The following is a 15727-nucleotide window of genomic DNA, read 5'->3' as shown; positions in this document are numbered from 1 at the left end:
ATTTTATGTGTTAATGATGTTTACCCATTCATCCTAAGGTGGTACATTAACACCACCAAGAGCCAAATGAGAGAAAGTACATGCATCATGCAAAAAGTAACATGTAATACTACACGTGACTTGTGTTAAAGTAATTATGTTCGTAGTTTCAGTAGTTTCACACACTCTTCACTATAGGAACTACAGGAGGTGCTTGATATCTCATTTCTATACTATCTTTACACGTCTCATTTTTGCCCTCTTTTACTTCAGCACTAAGTAGATTGGAGGCTGTCAGTTTGACCAGAGAGGGGTTCCTGATCAGAGTGTAGGCCACCAGCCAGCGATTGCGAGCCTGTACACCAGCAGAATTTTGTTATTTTAGTGTGGATAGAATGCTAGAAATGCAATTAATTAAGGCTCTGAAAACAGTACAATATTTACCCAAGGGTAGTGATTGGTGTGTCGGTTTGTGTGTGTGTGTGTGTGTGTGTGTGCGCGTGCGTGCGTGCGTGCATGTGTGTGAATGGTATATATACAGAAGTATAGGGGGTGGGATCAGGCTTTCTGACACATGATTACTGACTCAGCCTAAAAATTAGAAACAGCTCAAAGTTATAAATACAATCCGATCTGTATCTAACATAGTCTATCACAGTGTCTACATTATTTTGGGAAGCTCTTCAGTAAGTGTGTGCATGTGCATGTGTATGCGTGGACACAAAAATGAGTTGTTTGAGCGAACTAGTAGACACTTCAGGGACTGCATGCTCTCTGCAAATGAGACAGTAGCTGAAAATAATAGGTTATAGTTGAAACTTGTAGGCGGTCTTGAAAGTGACAAAAAACTCATTGTTGCTTTATAGATTCAGGATCATTCCCCATAATGAAAATGAGGTTACTGTAAACTCAACGCACGGGGTGAATGTTCTATGAGCATCTTTTTATTTATGCGATTAACATTTTTCTTAAATTGGGCGATACAAAAATATATGACATGATGCCACTCGCATCCAGCATAAATTCTACCACTACGGTATCAGTCACACACCCTCGATCTCTCCATACAACAAACATACCCTTAGACCGTGGAACTGTTCCGTCATCAAACAGCTTGTTGCTAGCACTGATGCTCACAGAGAGATCAGGCTCCAGCTGCTGCGGTAACTCCAGCTGCTCAGCACCGAACACAGACGGCGGTGGTGATGGTCTGTCTTTCTTCAGCAGGTACAGGAAAACGTGCATCACAGCGTTGTTATAGGTCGAGTTAAGGTAGATGAAACCAAGATAAGCATTGTGCGCTGGAGATTTAAAAAATGTTAAGTACACTCCCTCTCACCAGCTACAGCACATACCAAAGTCGAACTGCTCGAACCCTCTAATGAGCACCACTTGGTCCAATCGGAACAGGAGCAGGAGAGAGAAAACGACCGACATTAGAGTTCTCAGAATAGCACTGACGAAGCCTGCTATGCCGTTGTAGAAGAAGAGGATGTAGGCAAACCAGTTGAACAGTCTCCTGCAAGTGCATGGAGGGATAGACAATACTGAAGATTGTGTGCATGCACTGTATAATGTAGAAGATAAGTGGCTGAAATGCACTCAAATGGAACTAAACTAACAAATAATATTGACCTGTTCTTGATGGCAATAAAGCTCCCTTTCTGGTCCTCAAAGAAGACGAATCGACAAATAACTGTTTGTAGGACTAAGACCAGCTGTGACCACACCAAAGGGATGCTATGGAAACAATTATCTGGAGTCAGGTGCATTATAACATGGGGTAACACGTTACTTACAAAATGTAGAGGACAACTTCGAAAGAAAACTCCCTTAAAAATCTGAAGCCAAGATAGAGGAGAGCAACTACCACAAAGACCAGAAACACAACAAAAGTGTAGATGAACCAGGCTGTAGGAGGATGGGGGGGGGGCATAGGTGTGCAATGCTTGGTGCATTTGAACAAACCTAGTGTAAAGAATCCAATGAGATGGCCGACATACTTCCAAGAGGAGGGCTGCAGACATTATATAGCCAACACAGAAGGATAAACCATTGTACACATCACATATTGACTAGCACTTACAACACGTCTGCCTGGACTAGGCAGTTTGATCTTGAAACCTTCTTTTGCCACTCGTTTAAGCTGCTTACTGCAAGAATACACGCTCATGTGACTACCATGGAAACTACACGTAGTAGTGTTAATAACTCACCTGACGGTAGCCACCATGTTGATCATGAGACAAAGACAAAACACGAGAGACACAACAGGACACACACACAAGAATGCTGACATTGGAGAGGGGGATTACGATTATCATATAGCGGAACATTTTCGTGAGGTGCCAAATTTTATGTTTTTCGAAGATAGAGCAGTTAACGCAAAAATTAAAACTGAGATAAACTCCCACGCACCGGTATTTCATATGCAAAGCTATTGGTAGGTGTGGTCCTGGCATTGAAACGCGAATATTACAACCCACGAATATTTCAACTGAACTAGAAAGGGCTCTGGAGCCAAATAGCGAACATTTACATGTGCAAATATTTCTCGCTATACGCTATAATTATATTGGTACAGCCAACAATTCATCATTACCTGGCAGTCCAACTAGAATGAGTCCAATAACTTCATCGATCCCACTAAATAATATTTTTAATGAGTTGATTCGCTCGATCGTGAAATTCATAGTTTGTGCTCGAATGATAGTGGCGTTTTCTACGGTGTACAGAAGTGGCCGAACATACAAGTCAAACACAGGAGGTAGGTCGGTCGCTAGACTAGCAGCACGGATTATCGTTATGATAGTGGACTGTGTGTGTGTATGAGGGAGGGAGAGCATGAGATACCGTATAGCGGGTATATATTTCGAGGGTATAAATATTCGTAATGTTAGCGGATTAATGTACCGCGAACATTAATTATAACCGCGAATTTAATATCGCATGCATGCATGCTGCAAAAAGGCTGCTATTCCATGAAAATTAAATTCGCGAAAACCTTTCTAAAGGCATTTCCGCGAAAATTTATACCCTCGAAATAATTAAACTCGCTGCACGGTACTTTCACTGACTCTATACACTGCCATACTTAATCCTTTGGAACACCGTCTGAGCACTCTTGTCATAGTTTTATGTGCCAAGACAAAATTCCGTTTTGACCAATCAGATTGCAGAAGTCCAGTCAGGTGATGAACTTGGAGGCAGCACCACAAGCAAAACACAAATAGAGAGAGATGCCTTTGCTTGACGATTAATTTGTACATTTATATTAACAATTAGCAAATACGTGTGGGCGTAAGATCACGAATTTAATTACGTTTTGTGAGCAAGCAACATTCCATTTTGAATTGACTTCATGACAAGAATGCTCAGATGGTGTTCCAAAGGAACGGCAGCTGATTCATGAGAGTAGCTCTGCGTAACTGCCGGGGTGGTCTACAAGTTACCTGGTAGAGAATCATGCACATTGCAAACACTGCTCCAACAAATGGCAAAGGAAGCCTGAAATCTGCACATCGAGAAAGTCAGTATTACTATAGTAAATGCACAATGTCAAATACCTTTGCTGTATGGAAATATGTATTTAGCAATTTTCGTTAGGAAAATGGTAGTCCTTCCTCTGAGCTTTATCTTGTCATCTTCATAACTGCACTTACAAAACCATTCGTTACGCACTGTGCTAAACTATTCAGAAAAAGTTCTTACCTTTTCTGGAGTAGTCTCTTAATGTGAAGAAGATGATATGACTTTACCTCACTCTTCGGCGGGTCCGTAGCCCTCAGTTTTACCTGTACAATTAATAGCTTTAAAAAGATTCAATCATTCTAACACCCGTACCCTATCTCCACAGCAGACAAAGTCTTGCTTAAGTGACCCTCCCAGCACACGACAGAGCCTCAGGAGACCTTGAACAACTTTGAAACTGTACCAGATAACAACGATGATGGCAACTCCAAGTGTGGGGATGATTGAGGCAACATGCAGCAGAACCTGCATGGGACAAGAGTTGTTATTGCATTGAGGTCACCTCTCTAGTGGCTCTCATCATAATAAAGCACACAAGAACATACACATAGAGTACAACAATTATTTGGTCTCCACAGATCGACAGATTCATGAACTCACTGTCACAATCAGGGCTGGTGTGTCCTGGCAAATACTAGCAGAAAAACTGACAACCAAAGTCATCACAATGTAACCACACCTGTATATAAGAGGGGAGACGAATGAGTATTGATTGATTTTTACTGGACGCACCATAGTATGGAGTAGATGAGTCCGATGATGTGACCCAAGAGAGGAATAGGTGCATTCACGCATGCGAAGAGAGGGAAGTATTGGAGTGAGAGGATCAGTACCACCAACAAAGGAGTTATCACTGCATAGGGGGAGGGGGAAGTGTAAGAGGTATACGTTTCAGGGGAGGGGGTACTATATTGGCTCTCATGGTGGCCACAAACCAAGCATATAAGACAAGCTGCATGAGTATATAGAAGTCAACAGTTACTAACGAAATATCAGTACCAAAATGACAAGTATATGTTACGACAGTAGATTTATAGCTTTACATGTGCGGTAGACAATTCCCAAGTAGAAATTGACTCCAGCAGGGGTGCTGATAACTTGAAACGTGGTAAAGAGAGATTGGGACATAACACCAAAAATTATGATGTAGATAAATCTGTATCGAGGAGCCACGAGGAAATCCATAGGTCTGCAAAGCACACAAAATTAGATTAGAAATACTGATTCAGAAGCGGTACGGTAGAAACTGGATTATTAGCGCATGCGCTTTTGGGGTCAATATAGCAGAGCTCTATACGCTTATATTCGAGAATGCGACTATTATGCAGTCATTTCGAGCCCCACCCAGCAACCGGATGTCTCTGTGATGAGTGCTGACTCGCAAGCTATAGCTGGCTAGAAAGTGAGCAAGCAAGGAAAGCAGGCAACCCTAACTGGATCTATATCATACTATTATGTTACAGTTCATATTATAAAAACATTTATATTGACCAGGAACTTGAATAAAAGGACCTCATCCATGTCTCATATTCTCTCAGCATGATCAGACAAGGTAACAGCATGCCCAGAGAGTCCTTCCAGATGGATATCACCAGCTATATATATATATAGCTATCCTGCACTGTACAAGCTAACTAGCTCATAGATAGATGAATCAATTCTAAAATTTCATTAAAGAAAAGCGCTTCAATTCGAGTATAAAAATCCTGCAGTTGAGCATGCGATTAAAATAAAGATGCGCTTATATATATAGTCGAGTAAGTGCTAATAATCCAGTTTCTACGGTATATTGACATACTTGACTAATCCAGGAAATCCCCAGAGACATCCATGGAGCTTCTTCCGCCTTTGAATAAAGCCAAGAACAATCAGAATAACCACCTAGGTGCAAAGTAAATATTGTTATTGTGCACTAAGCAAGATATAGCTTACGGACAAGCCCAACAGTCCTCCCAGGTAACCAACTGCGACAGCACCAACATTGGCTAGGCATACCTCAGTCATCACTGACCTGTGAGGAAAGGGGGGGGAAAGAATTTATTTGCAACTGTGCGAAATCACCTCTTGGCCTGGAAAAACAATGGAAAACAGCAAAATCGTGTGTTTTGTAGCTCACTTAAAATTTAGGTCAAAATAAAATACAGTTATACACTACATGTAGATCTAACAGCCTCGTCTAAGGTACCACTTAAGTCTTATGTACCGTTGATCTAAGTGAGCTGAGTTATAATTTAAAATAGCAAATAATATTTTATCTACATGTATATGATAATATTAAGAGTCATCATCTTCTCCATGGTATATAGATCTAGCTAGCTAGCAGTAAGTAGGCATACGTGTTTTGAGAATCCATGGTTCTTGCAGCTCTAAGCTAGCTTGACTCCAGCACAGATTATCAGGTGCAGCCTTGATTAATTGTCATTTGCGGGGGTAGCAGAGATCAAAACTGTGATCTAGGTCTACAAGCTGTAATTAATTTAAGCTTACAAATTATTTCACACCCTTTTACATGTAACATGAATTGAAATTCTGTACGTATTCTTCTTTTTTAACAAACTATTTGTCGTATCTCTGTCAACACAAGCGTAAAGTCCATTGGACTAGAGAGAAGGTAGTGCATTAATTAATTGCAGAAAGAATAACTGAAGGATTCTTTTTTAAAAAACTGTCTCATAATGTGTACCGTCTCACAATACTCTCTTCTATACTCTATAGGCCGACTGCATGGCCAGCGATTACGGGCCTGTAACAGTATTCCTGTAGAGGGTGCATGGGCATGCAATAATCATAATTATCCACTACTTGAGAATCATAGTACAAAATTAATACTTGTGTATTTTTTGCTAAGACTTAATGCTAGTACACGATCGAGTAAGTCCTCTTTTCTTCCTCTACAAGTGGATGCCTTGAAGCACTCCCCTAGGTTACACTTGAGGAGACTAACAAACACCTGCACTATATGGACTGCATTGTTGCATATGTAGTAAAATGAAACCAATTAAAGGTATTGTGACCTGTAGGGAATAAGAGTGAGTACAAAACAATAGTAATGGCAGAGGACAAATAGATTATCAGATTGGAAACAAACAATAAGCTACTCACTTCGCATTGTGTACTGTATTCCTTACACACACAATTCTTTAGACCACTCTGTCCAGCCTGAATAGGAGTAGTATAGTGAAGAGGCTGGCCAGCAGGGTTTGGAGGATAGCATTGAATTGAATTGAATTGAAATAATTTTATCCATGCATGTATACGTACATGCATGGAAAGGGTTACACAAAAGGTAGTCCTATCTAGGTGCTTCCCATAACCAGAACCTCGTTGTGTATGCACGGAATGAACACATTCTATCAATTATTCTGCGAGTTCGATCCAACCCAACGAGTATCTATACTGATGCCAAGATCACTCTGATCAGCAGTATACCATCCACAGGAACACCTTCCTGTACAACAACCCTTTGAATACAGACCAGCCGCTCAGGAACAGCCCTTCCAATTCAACAGGTGTTTGCTAATGTTCAGGGAAGAACAAACAAGATGGTATTGACGAAGAAGCTAACTACCCACCTAGGACATGCACCGTTTTCACCTCCGGATCCAAACGATTTCCCCAACCCAATTGTACAGTACCGATCTGAACTTGAACGACTTCGAGGAGATGTTGGACCTTGTAGCATGGTCAAACTCGCAGTTAACTCTATAGTCTGGCATCCACAGTGAGTTGTAGTGAATATAATAACGCTGAGTTCAAGAAACAGGCTGAATATGCATGGAAAGTGGGCCCCAGGCCACCAACTCAGGAACAAACATCTCCCATTGACGTCCCTGTGCCTAATGCTGCAGTGGGTGAAACCTCCGCAAAACGTGAGCCTGTCGAAGGATTTTTATACAGCCTGCTATGGTGAATTCCAGCCTCGGCAGCATACCAAGGTGGATGGAGCATGGACTTGTGATTATTGTGATAATCTTGTGTTTAATGGTACGACCACATTTGTGATGTTTGTGGTAATGAACGCCATATGGTGTAATTTTTGGCTCATAAAAAAACCATAATTTTGATTTTGTAATAATTGTCATCTGTATTTTCTCGTGCTTGTACTGTAACAGTATAGCAGGTGATTTTTCATGGGTAAAAAATTAGCCTCGTCCCAGTTTACTTTTTTCAAGCTCTCACTGATAAACGAACTAAAGATGATGGGAGGCAGAAAAGAAGGAAATGATGGCATCCAAATAACATCGTATTTTATTGATTTTGTGACAAAGAAAATAAAAAAGAAGGAGCCTGCATGGGACCGAATAATATTTTACCCCACAAAAATTACCATAGACAATTATTAGGGTGGGGGTTAGCCTCGATTCAAGGCCGATTAAAATACGTATTTTAATCGGCCTGGAATCGAGGCTAGGTGGGGGTAAAAATTAATGGCTATAATTATGTTTAGCCTCGATCCCAGGACGCACTATCAGAGGCAGTGTCTGTCATCGTGTATTGTGCGCATGCCCAAATTTGGCCAGATGATGGTGCTATGATTTGGCTAACATGGCAGATGTCCCTGCAGCATTTCGAGATCAACTCAAAGCTTTCGAACTCGATGGTGTCCATTTCACTGGTGAGGAACTTGGAGAAGGCTCTTATGGAAGTGTAGAAGTTGTAGAAGTGGCCGGAGAACGCCGTGCAGCAAAAATCCTCCATGAAGCTTTAGTAGAAGCAAACTCAAGGTTGCCCAACCAGAGGGCTAGAGGCCATGGATACCAGCCAAGATCTCTCATAGAAGCCTTCACGACCGAATGTACGCTAATGAGTGAAGTTTGCCATCCTAACATTGTTCGGTTTCTGGGTATTTGCTATCGTAGGCCGGGGGAAAGTATCCCAGTCATTGTTATGGAGCTGCTCAAAACCTGCTTACACGAGTTTCTTCAATCCGAGACAAGAAAAAACGAAGTCATACCGCTTTCAATAAAGCTGTGTATCTTGTTGGATGTCTCCAAAGGCTTAGTACATTTGCATAGCCTGGATATTGTTCATCGTGATCTGACGGCTCGCAACATTTTATTGAGTCAATCTCTCACTGCTAAAATAGCTGACCTGGGTATGGCACGTTTGATTGAGTTAAAGCCTGGCCGACACCAAGCAACAATGACAAAAGGTCCTGGAAATGCCAACTACATGCCACCAGAAGCCAGAGATGGTGGTCCGATGTCAGCCCAATATGGCAAAGAAATCGACTGCTTCTCCATGGGCCACCTCATTCTGTTCACTACCACACAAGAATTTCCTGAGCCACTGTATCCAACTTATTTCGATATTCCATCAGAGACAACGAAAGTACGTACGGAGATTGAGCGACGTGAAGATAGTTTCCAAGCTGCCATCACAGAAGTTGGGAAGGATCATCCACTGCTGCAGTTGGCCTCACAATGCCTTCAAAACAACCCTCAAATTAGGCCAACAGCTTCTGAGATAATGATGCGCCAGGAAAATGCAAAACTCAGGTCAGATTTGAATGAACATCAACACCAATCTCAACAAGTTATCGATGAGCATCAAAGAGTTATGGATGAACATCAACGCCAGTCTCAACAAGTCATTGATGAACTTACACGCGATATTGAGGATCTCCAGAGCAAACATGTTCAGGCAGTCAAGAAAAACGAATCTTTGTTGAAGAAACTGGAGCAACAAGAAGACAAGGTAAATTTACAGTTATGACATTGTGAATGATTGTGCATTTATGTTTATGTTTATGCCTCAGGAGCTAGTTAGTCACAAGAGGTATACGGTAATTAAAGCTGACCTGTGTGTATATATAGTGTGTGGTTGTGTCATGCTGAATTGTTACAAATGTTACAGGTTCACCCTGAAGTTGTGAATTCTAAAGTCGTATTGAATGAAGTTAACTACACACAAAGGACACTGTTTTCACCTCCTAATCCAAACGATTTCCCCGAGCCAATTGTACAGTGCCGATCTGAACTTGAACGTCTTGGTCTAACTGGAGGTATCAATGCTCGCTCTGAACGTGTTGGATACAATAAAGATGTGTATGACGATGCTGAAGATTATGATAAAGCAGAAGATTTGGACGATCCCAGGGACCAATGGGACCCAGAAGATTTTGATGATCCCAGGGACCAATGGGAACCAGAAGATTTGGACAATCCCAGGAACCAATGGGTACCAGAAGATTTTGACGATCCCAGGGACCAATGGGAATCAGAGATGGATCCTGATGACCAATGCAGGGCTCAATAATTATGCCAAACCAGCCCCTGATGAATGAATGCCAAGGTGGATGGAATATGGACTCATATAGCTATATTGTACTAATCTTGTTGATGGTGGTGACATTTGTGATTGTTGTGGTCGTATTATAATCTCGTGTTTCTTGATGTATATAATAGTAACTGTAAATACTGTATAGGGGGTAATTTTTGTATTCAAAGGAGACTTGAATGAATTTTCGATTGTGAAATTTTAATGGCCCTGCCTCTATCTAGTTAAGCTAGCCTCGAGACCAGGCCGATTAAAATACGGCCTGGATTCGAGGCTACTACCTAGTCTACCAGGCCGGTAGGAACCCATAGATATATCGAGCAAAATAATATCAAGTTCATGATAATTTAGTGCCTCTGTTGAGTTGTTGTGTCTACACGTACACTGCACTCAGCCAGAGGTACTATAGGTCTTGAGGCTAATATAATAGGCATGGCAGGGCTTTAATTAAGTATCTGAAAGGGAAATCCCCACCAGCCCCGCCCATCTTATTCTATAACCTTTGACCTTTCCCTAACAACACTAGCCTTCATACTAGACTGTACCAAGTACCAAAGACTGTTCTACAGCTTTCCTTGCCTTCTACTCGATTATATATATCTTGTCTCTGGAATCCCCTGGTAAGGTAAGTTTAACTGCCAAGGCCTAGCCACCAGTACACTGCACTATGAGTGTCACCATCACTTTTCCATTTATTACCCACCCTTCCTTATAGGAACCGGAAGTCGACATGTCCAACAACTGGCCCAGAGAATATGAGAGGGTGACAGATCTCAAGGACGTGGACCGTGAGGACATGGTTGCGTTCACGAAAGCCAAGCACCAATGGGTTAGAGACAGGTGTGTCAATTATGGTGTTAAGGATGCACATACACACCTTCTTTCTCTCTCCCCTCAGAGCAATTGATCTTGAAACTGTGAAGATACTCCGGGAGAGAGTGAAGAACTGTCAGAGGAAAGAGGGGGTGAACCATCCTCAAAGATGTAGAGACCACGCAATAGCTTACATGACAGCACTGCGAAAATACCAATCTGAAGGTCAGTGGATTTGTGATGGTGCAGGTTGTCTTATACGTAATCTTCTTTGTTTACAGGCTGGAAGAAAATTCATTCAGACCATTAGTGACTGTTGTGTGCATAATTATAGTTTGTGTATCGTGTCTACATAATAATTACATAGGATCATGGCATCATGTTTGTAATGTGTCCTTAATATTCATTTGCGCTAGTTGGAAAATAACTCAATTAATTTTTTTAACAAAGTAACAATGAAGTGATGTACGTATAAGGGGTAAAGATCAACTAAACAAAAACACAGCATCGGATCACAATACGTCTAGACTAACAGAGTAATAATAGATCAAGATAACAATGCTCGTAGTTAAAAGTTCACAAGTGACAAATTACTGAAAGTCTGTGCCATTAAGAAACAGTGATTACAGGATCTCCTCTTCATCCGACTCCACCAATAGAGTGACTCTCTCGAACCCTTTAGCAGGTGCCCTTGCAGTGGCGGACCTAACTTTATCTTTCCAACTGGGACTCTTTTTAGGAGTACGATCCTCGTCCGAATTCGAGAATTTCTCGAAACTTGTCGTTGTCCCTCGACTGTCCATTTCCTCTTCACTCATGTCCCCTTGCTGGGCGTATGTTTGGTAGACACGAGAGAAGTTGTGTATAGCATCGTCCACAACGTCGTTTGGGTTCAAGGTTTGTTTGAAGTTGCTTGTAATATTCTTCATGGGGACGCCCCTGCCTTGATTGTCTTTACGAAGCTGCATATAAGGTAAGTAGGAGAAGGCAAAGTGAAGGAGGATTGCAGCAAAGAACATTTCGATAGTGATAATGAAGTTTTGGTACGCCGAGGCAAGTCCAGAAGTGTGGATCAGGCCTGTCCAGTGAAATATGCTGAGTAAGAGACCTGCACAAAAAAAAAAAAGATGAAGATGTTATGTACTGTTTTTCAGAAAAGATACTCTGTAGTTGTGTACATGTACGGTATGTGTGTGTGTCTTATTCCACCACAACTTTAACCGTTACATCTAACAACATACATCTAAATAGCTACATAAGCTAATGGTGGCTCTTTCAGTTTAACATATATACCTTGCCAAAATGACATGAAGACAATGGCTTTGACTGTGAGGAACTTTAGGACAGGGTTAAATGGAGAGAGGAGCTCTCGAGTCGAAGAATAGAATATGACTAGACCGTAGAGGGCAAGACTCACAGAGACATTGTAGGCCAGTGTGCAGTAGACGTAACCATACCTGGGACTGTGTATGCGCACATATGTGTGTGGGAGGTGAAGCGGTATCACAACAGTGTGATACATTAACAATCAGAATTGTAAGGTTTAAGAGACGAAAGTACAGGAAGATCTCATTAATTGGGGCATACACAAAACAGCTGACTAAACTGATACATCCACATACGTGTATAGCACATAACAGGATAAACAAAAGAGCACATTAACATAGATAGGTGTATAATAACAAGACGTACATGTAGTTACCAGACGCTACAAGGCTGTACATTTACCACCACCAACAACAACAACAACAGTACACCTGGCCCTCACCTGAGGTCTCCCTCGTGGAGCACTTTGGTCAACTCCAGTATTATAGTGATGAGCGCCACCAACGGCTTCACCAGGCAGAACTGAAGGGTTGCCTGTACATGTAGTAGATACAGATAGTGAGACATTGTACTTTGGAAGGATTCCTTTGAGATGGTGCTTACCTGTTTGCTAAACCGTAGCACCCAGATCGAGTAGCTCATTTTAGGGCAGCAACATGTCCCTGCCCAAAAGCTTCTCCTACAGAGTGTATGTGTGTGTGTGTGTGTGTGTGTGTGTGGGGGGGGGGGGGTCGTTAACTAGGTGTTAAAATGATGTGAATACAAGATGCTATATACATTATACGTTACACAAACAGCTATGTGTATGGTTCTAATAATAACAGTCACGTGTACAAGTTGGAAGCATAATCTACCAGCTTACTCTGAGCCAACTCACTTTATTGATTTTCCATTCATTTGAGACAAAATAGCAGTCTCCCCACCCAGGTAGGCCAAACACAAACTCAAGAAGCTGTAGATCACAAAAGCTTCATAGCAACTCCGCACGACATCAAAATATATGGCGTAAGAGGGTAGCAATAGACCCAGCCAAGAGCAGAAACCGTAGATAGGAACTATGAAGAGAATACGCACAATCCAAAGCTGCTGCTCGGGTACTGAGTAGTAACGAAGGTGCTGGAATATCTGTGGGAAGAAATTATAGTGACGGGTATCAAATGAGCGGCTGAAAAGGAGTTTTATTGAAGATAACAGGTTATAGTCTGGGGTGCACTTGGTATAGTATAATAAAAGCACTATGAATCACTTCATTATTTGAATCAACTGGCAATTACACTGGACATGGACACACTTTTTGCTAACCCTAATTCCAACCCTGATAATAATTTGTCAGTGGCATCCATAATTATGTACGTACCATCAAATGTATGGTGAAATATAAAAGTCACACACACTGCTCACCTGAAAACAGGCCATTAGAAGTGCAGACCAGGCAAATATACCAGAGATGGTATGGGCATATTGGCCACATATAAAGTCATGGCCATCTATATCCATATTCATACATACCCGTACATCTCCCACTGTCATGTTTCCATCAATTGAGTTATTCAAACTTTCTGTGGTGCCAGTGACAATCTCACTGAACAATTCACTAGTCACTCTTGATGCTTCTTCACTTGTTTTATAGTCTACTGATAGTCCCATTACTGTGATGATCCCTAGAAGTAGTAGATAGCGCTATAGCCTGAAAACACACACCGCTCACAAAACGATCATCTTGTTTTGATATAATTATGAGTGAGTCATTATGACTCATAAAATCTAATGTGTGTCACATGTCTCTACAAAAGATAGGCGTGGTCCACAGCTGAGCTCGTAAACATGGCAAGTCTTTCTGTTTTCATTGCAGTGCTGGTGCTACTAGCCTGTACCAGTGCATATGCCGAGGTGGAATATGCTCTGTTTGAGAAGTGGATAGCTGAGTACAATATAGATCTACAGCTTGAAAAACCAGATAAACTTTGGCCTGTGTGGAAAGAAAATGCTGAGTTTGTATTCCACCAGAATTCCCTTGGTCTCTCCTACAAGTTGGCTCTGAATGAGTTTACACATTTGGTAAGCTCATGCAATTAAAGACTGTACTAATGCATGAATTACATATCGGCCCCATGTGACGTGAAGCTATACATATGCAATTAAATATCAATTCTACTGTCGTTATAATCATAAATAATGATTTAGCTACATGTAATTGTGTGCTGTGCATGTGTCAAAAGACTATTAAACTGCAGACACCAAAGGATCGTACTGGAGGAAGTAAGATAATGGTATCCCCAGACACTTCACCCGCCAACTTCCATGGAATTGGACCTCTCCCTCCCTCTGTAAACTGGAGGAATAAAGGAGGAGTCACACCAGTAGAGAATCAGGGTCAATGTGGAACAACTGCAGCTTTTGCTACGGTGGATTCTGTCGCTTCCTTTGGTTTTGTGGAGACTGGACAACTTAAGATGCCCAGTGTAGAGGAGTACATTGATTGTTGTTTAAATGGCAGTTGCGATGGCAGTGTATTCAGTGTTATGGGATTCGATTGCATTGCTAAAATGGGAGGACTAGCTTGTGAGCCTGACTACCCTATGAATGGCAATCATACGTGTAAAAGCAATGAAGTCAGACCATGTGTGGTCATCAAGGGAGGTAGTCAAGTGATGCCTAAAGGAGACGAAATGGCTCTTGCTGCTGCTCTAGTGAAGCAACCGATTGCAGTTGGTATCGATGCAAGTCATTTATCGTTCCAAATGTATTCGAGTGGAATTTATTACGAGCCCTCTTGCTCATCTGTCAAGCTGGATCATGCTGTGCTACTGGTTGGGTATGGGACAGAGAATGGAGATGACTACTGGCTCATAAAGAACAGCTGGGGTGAGTGACAAAGCATGAAGTAAAAGTATACAGCTTCCCTCAGGATTTTAAAATGGGAGGGAGGGGGGAGGTTTCATGCCGCAAAATGTTTGACCACTCCCACACCCCCTATTACATGCTAGTGCACCACAGTTACATATTGCACATCACAGACAGTACTAATGTGATGATGTCATATTCTACAACATTTTGGGGGAAGGTTCACCTCTGCCCCACTGGATGTCATTATAATTAAATATGTTATTATGCCTCGGTGCGCATGTGCAAGCGAGGTATACGGTAGTGTGTTTGTCTGTCTGTGTGTTTGTGTAGACTGCTACAGCTGCTCAGGAATCAATGAAGTGCAACTAAGAGTTTCTATAGGCTTCTAGTCATTGGATTTGTAAAATAATTCTTCGTTCTCGAGTTATGCCTAGTTTTTCTTACTTGGAATGCCATTGTAGCCTTTTCAGAAGAGTGCGTAGCAAAACTTGTTCACTGAGTGTTGCTACTCTACTTAGTAGTTAGCTCTGCACTAGAATGCTAGCTATTGGTAGCTGCAAGAGTGAGAAGAGAGCTGCAAGGCTCTGCTGATGCAGCCATTAATTTTAGGATTTGAACTTTTTAACAATAATCATGGGTCAATCATTACCCACTCTTTGATGCAGCAAAAATTATTAATGCGATCATGATAATATAATGTGTGTATATAAAAGATATTAGTAGTATTTGATACTATTTTCGCTCAGGATCATCTTGGGGGATCGATGGATACATGATGATGTCCAGAAACAAAAACAACAACTGTGGCATTGCCACTGCTGCTATTTTCCCAACTAACTGAACACTATTGTATCTGTCACTTTTCCCCTTCCCAAATGATTATAAAGGAGTTTTATGTTTTGTGTTTTTGAGTTGATGAATTCATGATGATGATTAATTTACTGGTAACTAT

General features: G+C 41.5%; 5 protein-coding genes across 8 annotated transcripts; 3 read left to right on the top strand and 2 right to left on the bottom strand.

Annotated features, from left to right (window-relative positions):
• Positions 1–107: 107 nt before the first annotated feature.
• On the bottom strand, positions 108–5995 carry LOC135351602 (stimulated by retinoic acid gene 6 protein-like). Of its 3 annotated transcripts, none has more exons than XM_064550653.1 (19): positions 5847–5995; positions 5443–5521; positions 5309–5391; positions 4554–4699; positions 4243–4363; positions 4111–4189; positions 3823–3975; positions 3691–3773; positions 3546–3631; positions 3432–3493; positions 2582–2795; positions 2196–2271; positions 2066–2132; positions 1948–1996; positions 1779–1890; positions 1615–1719; positions 1335–1498; positions 1058–1280; positions 108–344 (listed from the first exon to the last, which is right to left on the bottom strand). In XM_064550653.1, the coding sequence occupies exons 1-19, from the start codon at positions 5861–5863 to the stop codon at positions 158–160; spliced, it is 2106 nt and encodes a 701-aa protein (XP_064406723.1). In that variant the 5' UTR covers positions 5864–5995; the 3' UTR covers positions 108–157. The 3 variants fall into 3 exon arrangements, with proteins under 3 accessions (XP_064406723.1, XP_064406725.1, XP_064406724.1); XM_064550655.1 differs by having other exon boundaries at positions 108–334; positions 1059–1280; XM_064550654.1 differs by lacking the exon at positions 108–344 and having other exon boundaries at positions 384–1280.
• Positions 5996–7334: 1339 nt separating this feature from the next.
• Positions 7335–9988, top strand: LOC135351604 (dual specificity protein kinase shkD-like). Its single transcript, XM_064550656.1, has 3 exons — positions 7335–7494; positions 8075–9207; positions 9367–9988. Exons 1-3 carry the CDS (start codon positions 7350–7352, stop codon positions 9766–9768), a joined length of 1680 nt encoding a protein of 559 aa, XP_064406726.1. The 5' UTR covers positions 7335–7349; the 3' UTR covers positions 9769–9988.
• A 267-nt stretch (positions 9989–10255) lies between these two features.
• LOC135351621 (NADH dehydrogenase [ubiquinone] 1 beta subcomplex subunit 10-like) lies at positions 10256–11058 on the top strand. Of its 2 annotated transcripts, none has more exons than XM_064550677.1 (4): positions 10256–10414; positions 10505–10629; positions 10688–10827; positions 10884–11058. In XM_064550677.1, exons 2-4 carry the CDS (start codon positions 10520–10522, stop codon positions 10910–10912), a joined length of 279 nt encoding a protein of 92 aa, XP_064406747.1. In that variant the 5' UTR covers positions 10256–10414; positions 10505–10519; the 3' UTR covers positions 10913–11058. The 2 variants fall into 2 exon arrangements, with proteins under 2 accessions (XP_064406747.1, XP_064406748.1); XM_064550678.1 differs by having other exon boundaries at positions 10264–10409.
• LOC135351608 (transmembrane protein 184B-like) lies at positions 11015–13688 on the bottom strand. Its single transcript, XM_064550663.1, has 6 exons — positions 13330–13688; positions 12806–13053; positions 12532–12607; positions 12371–12462; positions 11896–12065; positions 11015–11710 (listed from the first exon to the last, which is right to left on the bottom strand). The coding sequence occupies exons 1-6, from the start codon at positions 13573–13575 to the stop codon at positions 11226–11228; spliced, it is 1317 nt and encodes a 438-aa protein (XP_064406733.1). The 5' UTR covers positions 13576–13688; the 3' UTR covers positions 11015–11225.
• A 55-nt stretch (positions 13689–13743) lies between these two features.
• Positions 13744–15708, top strand: LOC135351612 (procathepsin L-like). The gene is made up of 3 exons (XM_064550667.1): positions 13744–13986; positions 14163–14793; positions 15522–15708. Exons 1-3 carry the CDS (start codon positions 13753–13755, stop codon positions 15614–15616), a joined length of 960 nt encoding a protein of 319 aa, XP_064406737.1. The 5' UTR covers positions 13744–13752; the 3' UTR covers positions 15617–15708.
• Positions 15709–15727: the final 19 nt, after the last annotated feature.

The sequence above is a fragment of the Halichondria panicea genome, chromosome 17 (genome assembly GCF_963675165.1).
Source record: "Halichondria panicea chromosome 17, odHalPani1.1, whole genome shotgun sequence".
NCBI lineage: Eukaryota > Metazoa > Porifera > Demospongiae > Suberitida > Halichondriidae > Halichondria > Halichondria panicea.
Note: the sequence above shows the minus strand (reverse complement) of the source record. Positions and strands in the feature narration are given on the sequence as shown.